The sequence below is a fragment of the Cyprinodon variegatus genome, unplaced genomic scaffold (genome assembly GCF_000732505.1).
Source record: "Cyprinodon variegatus isolate N-32 unplaced genomic scaffold, C_variegatus-1.0 Scaffold1573, whole genome shotgun sequence".
In the NCBI taxonomy this organism is placed as follows: Eukaryota; Metazoa; Chordata; class Actinopteri; order Cyprinodontiformes; family Cyprinodontidae; genus Cyprinodon; species Cyprinodon variegatus.
In genome coordinates, this window is record NW_015152026.1 from 70,085 (window position 1) to 76,711 (window position 6,627).

General features: G+C 35.4%; 1 protein-coding gene across 4 annotated transcripts in view; it reads left to right on the forward strand.

Annotated features, from left to right (window-relative positions):
- The window catches only part of LOC107103955 (electrogenic sodium bicarbonate cotransporter 1-like), an 84,780-nt gene that overhangs the window by 53,917 nt on the left and 24,236 nt on the right, over positions 1-6,627 (forward strand). For all 4 annotated transcript variants that reach the window (XM_015403827.1, XM_015403828.1, XM_015403826.1 and 1 more), the window contains 2 exons: positions 5,695-5,852; positions 6,069-6,156. In XM_015403827.1, coding sequence (XP_015259313.1) covers positions 5,695-5,852; positions 6,069-6,156 — 246 coding nt within the window. The remainder of the gene's footprint in view (positions 1-5,694; positions 5,853-6,068; positions 6,157-6,627) is intronic.

Consider the following 6,627-nt stretch of genomic DNA (forward strand, 5'->3'; position numbering starts at 1 on the left):
TATATATATATATATATATATATATATATATATATATATATATATATATATATATAAATGTAGCAATACCCCACTTTTACTTTGGGGTATTGCTGCATTTTCTAATTTTTTTTTTCAGGAAAAGCACTTTACCTGGCTACATTATTACTAAGAAAAAGAAAAGGTTGCAAAGAGCTGACAGTGATTTCCTTCCAATTGCCTTTTATACTCTTTGATATTTTCAACTTTAGAGTTCTATTGAAATTTTCTGTGAGAAAAACTAGCTAAATATATCTTATTAATGGAAATAAGATTTGTGGAAAGCAAAGCCAGATGGGATATAGTGACAAAATTGCAGGGTGTTAGTCTGATGTTACGTCATCCTCTACAGCCTAGAGGAAGTCAGTCCCTGGAAACAAAGGCTGCAGGTTGGAAACAGGAATAAAATGTCTAAAGTGCAACATTGCATCAGCTGACATGATTGTTTTAGGCTGTTGCAAAGTTTCCAAAACTTAACTCTGTCAATTGCACAATTAGAGGTTTATGAGAAGAGTGTGAACTTTTAAATGAATGTTTGCTTGTAAGGTTAATATGTAAAACCTGTGGAAGACAAGGCTTTAATTATGGTCTGGCAAGAACAACCTGTCACAAAAAGGTCAAGGAAATTTCCACAAAATTACAGAATATGTTCCGATGTTTCTCTTTTTTTTCTTATATGCAGCATTTATCAGCAAACTACCATCATTTGTGACATGTTGCAATCTTTTGTCATTCAGTATTGTATGGAGAGGAAAGCAGAAGCTTAGCTGAATATTTCAAAATATAGTCAATTCAGCTTCTTCCAACTGGTCAGGGATGTTATATGGAAATGTGGGGGGCATAAATCAGAAAAGTCTTATTCAAAATTCAATATTCAATTAAGTCCCATTGTTTATATAATTCTAAGTCATTTTTTGAATAAAGCAAACCAGTTTGTATAATAAATCTACTTAAGAATGAAATGTATTTCCATACTTGGTAAAGCAGTTGATCTGATTTATTATTTACTTACTTACCATAGTGGAGACCTTTGGAAAAAAAAGTTTAGTTCAAGCTAAATCTATGTGTGCTCCTTTTTGCACAGAAGAGATAAATTAATAGTAAACACATCTATTAAACTGAATTGCTTCCTCAGACACTTCCTCTCATGACTGATAACGTAGAGATAATATGTGGACAGGAACAGGAGCAAATTAATAGTGTCATAAATACTAAGAGAGTTTGGTTTAACTTTTAAGTGGAAGGAGACTGTTTTGTACCCTTTCCGCTGGCAACCCTAAATTTAAAAAATTTGCAGAGTTCTTTTCAGAAATGCAGCTGTTAGGGGAGAGTACTTGATAAACAGCATCGTGAAGACTAAAAAAAAGGTTAGAAATCAAGTTTTGAAGACATTCAAAGCAGGAAAACATAATGATAAGCTTTGGATATCACCCTGAAATGGAACGGCTAAGTCGTGAATCTATTCAGAGACAGTGGTAGGGAGAGAACAGTGAATGGAGAAATGGCTTGAAGGACTCTGGCACCTCTGGAGGAGCAGAGACAAGGAGGCAAAGATGAGTTCTTGCGGATTTAATGAGATGTAGATGGCAACAGAAACACAAATCCAGGAACAATAAACAAGAAACCAAAACCAGGAGACACCAGGGAGAAAGACACTGGAGGATCGAAGCAATGAAGAGAAACCAGCACTAAGGAACTACAATGGAGGTCTATTTATGGGAGGCCGAACAAAGACTGGGCTAATCAGCCGATATGGAGCAGGTGTGGATAGAAGAGACTAGAAGAAAGGGAAAAGGAGACTGGCACAACGGGGCAGCAGAGAGCAACACAGAAAACACAACACTGCTTAGATCTAACTAGAGAACAACAAAAATGGCTGTGTCCGAATGTCCACCCTAACCTCTAGATCCCTTAATCACTTTAAACAGTTGGGAGTATATAGTGGGCTTTATAGTTAACTCAGTTTACTGACTGTTCAAGCGGATGATCTCTTTATTATTCGTTGGCATTGTTGGATAGTGACAGCGGGCCGCTGTGACAACAAATCCCATAATTCTTTGCTAGGAGAGATCTCCTTTCAAAGCATTCTAGGATATATCTGCTCGTCTATTGCCCATGGATCAGAGAATCAGAATCAGAAATACTTTAATAATGCCAGAGGGAAATTACTTTTGTTACACGCTCCAGATACAGTTTCATATACTGTATATATATATATATATATATATATATATATATATATATATATATATATAGACAACAAACCACACAAGATAATAAAGATATAAATATATACACATATAAATCTCACTACTTTTCAAGGTGTATTGTGGGAAATTTTGAATCAATTATTTTTTCCTCCACTTGACATGTAAACACTCATATAAAATGGCTTAACCACTATATAGTGCCCTATTTAGTGATTAGGGCAGACATTTGGCCACAGCCAATGACACAAAATGGAGAAGAAACCAATTACCGAGAAAACAGAATGAAATAAATCAAAGTGTAATTGAAAACTAGAAAAAGAAACCTAAACAGAACCAAAAAGTCCACAAATAGCAGAATCATGAATTGAGATGATGGGGGAAAAAATAGCTGGAGCTTAATAAAGGCCTATCCTGGTGGTAGAAAAACAGTCAGTGGCTGCAAAAGACTGGAGGGGAGTTTGACCTACAAATACAGACTGATCGGTAATAGAATTGTTTAAAGCAGGCATCCCCAACCTCAGTCCTGGAGGCCCGCTGTCCTGCAGGTTTTAGAGGTTTCCCTGCCTTAGCACAGCTGATTATAAAGATTGCAGAAGACCAAAAGCCTGTTAATCAGCTTTCAATTAAAATCAGCTGTGCTGAAGCAGGGAAACCTCTAAAACCTGCAGGACAGTGGGCCTTGAGGACCGAGGTTGGGGATGCCTGGTTTAAAGCATATTCATGTGTTATTTAAGTCCATGGTAATAGAAAATAAGTGAGATTCACACATAGTTTCCAGGCAACTAGACTGTTATTATGCTATTTGGCAAAGAAGAGTGATTCAGATAGTTTTTAGGGTGTTTGCTTTTACTCACAGCATTTTTCCTAAGCCATCAGAAATAATCTGAATAAAAGAAAAGTGTCTCCCATTGCAAAATTTGAAAATTCCATCCAGTGAAATTTGAAGATAACATCCTTGTGGTTAAATATGCTGCTGTAGATTCTAACGCATAAAAATAAACACTGGTCAGCCCTGAATAAATCTCTAAGACTGACCCTTGTCATTCAATGAGGGCATTAGATCTGTTGAGGTGACATACAGCAGACTGCCACAATTAAAAATATTTCCTTTGATCAGTTTCACAACTTCCACTGCAGTTGTGTAGAAATCGTTGACACACTTTTGTCTGGAAATAAATAACCATTTCTGAAAATGACACGCCCAACAGGGCGTCCAAGGACCAGAGGTCCTAAAGTCACTGTTAGTAAATGTTTTCCATTGTTAATAAGTACCACGGTAGTATTCCACAGGGATCTCACCTAAATCATTAAGATTTGTTTACTCATTATATCTGATCAAAACTAAACAGTTCTGTTAAGTAAAAAAATTATGTCTGCACGATTATGTTTTATCACCTAACTAATCCTAATTTAAAGGAACAAACTTACCAACAATTTTGTTTAAGGTGTGATGTGTTAAAGGCAGAAATGAAAAAATTTGATGGCTAAACATTACATCAAAGAAAATATAGGTTTATGCTTTATTTCTGTTTTTAATTTTTGCTGTTTGCTTTAAAAAAATCAATGGTCAAACATGCTTTCTAAAACTAATATTATTAACATTTTCTTTTACAGGTCAATCTTTGACAAAAAATAATTAATATTGCTTTGCATTTCCAAAAAAACGACAGGTTTGTAATTTTAAAAATCTGACAGATAAATTAAAGGAACCAGAGGCAGAATGAGAAAATGAAAGTCACGAGTGACTCGACTGGTGATGTGGGTAACTGCAGCCACCAGCCAAACGGGAACGCACGCTTCTTAGAGAAGCTGTATTCACTGCACTGCACTGGTTACGCTGTAACAATGTTTACAGATTCACCTTTTAGTGGGATATAAGTAGATGGTTGTTTGCTAAATGCAGAATATTCCTATCCCTGACAGTGTTTGAAATAACCATTTCTTCTTCTACTACTACTACAGCCATGATTTCCTGTATCAAAGCTAGACGTGTTGCTTATCAATTGACATCACATCCGTAGAACTCCACGAGACATTTGGCCTGAATTGCAGTGTATTATGCAGAACAAAGTCTATTCAAGGCAATGGAGAGATGCGTTAGTTTTGTTTTTTAACTCCTCATCATCAATTAGCATTAAAACACTGTACATGCATTTGTATTCTTTCACAGTTGCTGCTCATAGTTCCTTTAAAATTGAAAAAATATTGCGAGTGCCGGGATAGAAAAATAAAAACAACAAAAGACAAATGTATTCAAAAAGAGTACTGTAAATCAAGTAAAATGTATATTTTTTATGGACACTGGTTAGTGCCATGATATACTTACACTTAGACAAACTTTATTCTGATTTTGTATACACAAAATGTATACAAAATGAGAATACAGCTTACAACAGTGAAATGAACTTTACCAATATAAAGTGCAGCAGTGATCAGAATATAAACACAGTAGAAGAAAAGGAGACTAGTTTAAAATTAATGGTGCAAAAGGACATTAACATGGAAAGGTTCAGTGCAGTGCAAAATGAATATGGTGCAAAATGCAATAGAAGTTGTGTCCTATTTAAAAGGATTATAAACGTTTCAGCCACGTTGGTAGTGCAAAAATTATGTTGCAAGTGTGATTCATAGTCATATTTAGAGTTGAACAGCTTAACAGTCAGATGGCAGTGGGGAAGAAGCTGTTGCAGAACCTGCTGGTCCTGCAGCAGATGCTGCCAAGCCTCTTCCAAGGGAGAACAGTCTATGGTGGAGGTGTGAGGGGTCACTGATGATGCTGATACAGTTAATAAGTAGGTTATGAAACAGTTACTGAAACATTGATTTATTCAAACTTGAAATAAATGCAGAGTTCATTTGATGTAATTATTACACGATTTCATCAATTATTTAATGTTCCTGTACATTTAAATAACTATTTCATGGGCGTGCAGGTGGCGCAGTGGTTAGTGCGCACGACCCATATACCGAGGCCTTAGTCCTCAAGGCGGCTTACCGGTTTTGAATCTGACCTGTGTTTCTTTGCTGCATATCTCTCCCCCTCTCTCATACCCCCTTTCCTGTCAACCTACTGTCAGAAAAATTAGCCACTAGTGCTGTAAAAACCCCAAAAGAAAAATGAATTAATAAAACATTATTTCATGAGTCAATTATTCTTTTATTGTGGCATCCATCATCCTCCAGGATTTTCCAGTTATGTATATCTTGGTATGATAAAATGTATAATAAAATGTAATTAATCCCAGCTAAAGTATTACATTTTTTCCATAAATGCTGAACCTTCATAGCTCAGCAGGTCTTTGTACTGTACCTCTCCCCATCTCAGTGTGGAGAAAGTACAGACTTTTTATTAAACAAATTAACTTTCTGGTTTTGGCATTTACACCAAAGAAACTGTCCTGTTTGATATAGGGCTTTAATTTAAACTTGAACTTTGTCCGTTTTTTTTCTCTGTTGTTCATTTCAGCTGAAAAACAAGTTCATGAAGAAGTTGCCGAGAGACGCGGAGGCCTCCAACGTGCTGGTGGGAGAGGTGGATTTTCTGGATGCCCCCTTTGTGGCATTTGTTCGTCTGCAGCAGGCGGTGATGCTGGGAGCATTGACTGAAGTCCCTGTTCCTACAAGGTTGCTAACATGCAAAGCTAAAAATGACCTGAAACATGCATCAGTGCAGAATGAGCATTCTTTCTGAAAACAACTCCACAACAAGCATTTTATAAGAAAGAAATTAGGCAAATTTGTAAACACCTTTTTACATTTTACACACAATTTATGTTTTTCTTTGAAATAACAACTGATTACTGTACTTTCTTCTTTATCCTGTTTTGCTTCACTATACAGGTTTTTGTTCATCTTGCTTGGACCCAAAGGCAAAGCGAAGTCATATCATGAGATTGGCAGAGCAATCGCTACACTGATGTCCGATGAGGTTAGATTGTGTTGTACAATCACTGAAATAATACTTCATACAGTACTTGGTACTTTTGTGAAATACAGAAAAACTCATTGCAAAAGCTAAATGAGTAAAGTAAATATGTAATTTCAATGCTCTAAATATTGAAAAATTTATTTGACTGAATTATCCATAAATTCAGGAGCTGTTATAAATTACTTAAAGCAAGTGACTGGTTAGGACTGTAGGCAGTAATAATCATCTGGACACAGTATTTGCAGAGCTGCACTTTTCTAATGGCTGCAGAGTGGAATAGATTTTTTTTCAGAGTTTGCCAAAAATATTTCTCCAAAAGGACAAATTCTAACCACCTGTTTAACAGGTTTATATATATATATATATATATATATATATATATATATATATATATATATATATATATATATAAATAGATAAATTTCTAAGGGATTAATATTAAACAAAGTAAATATAACCAAATCGTAATTT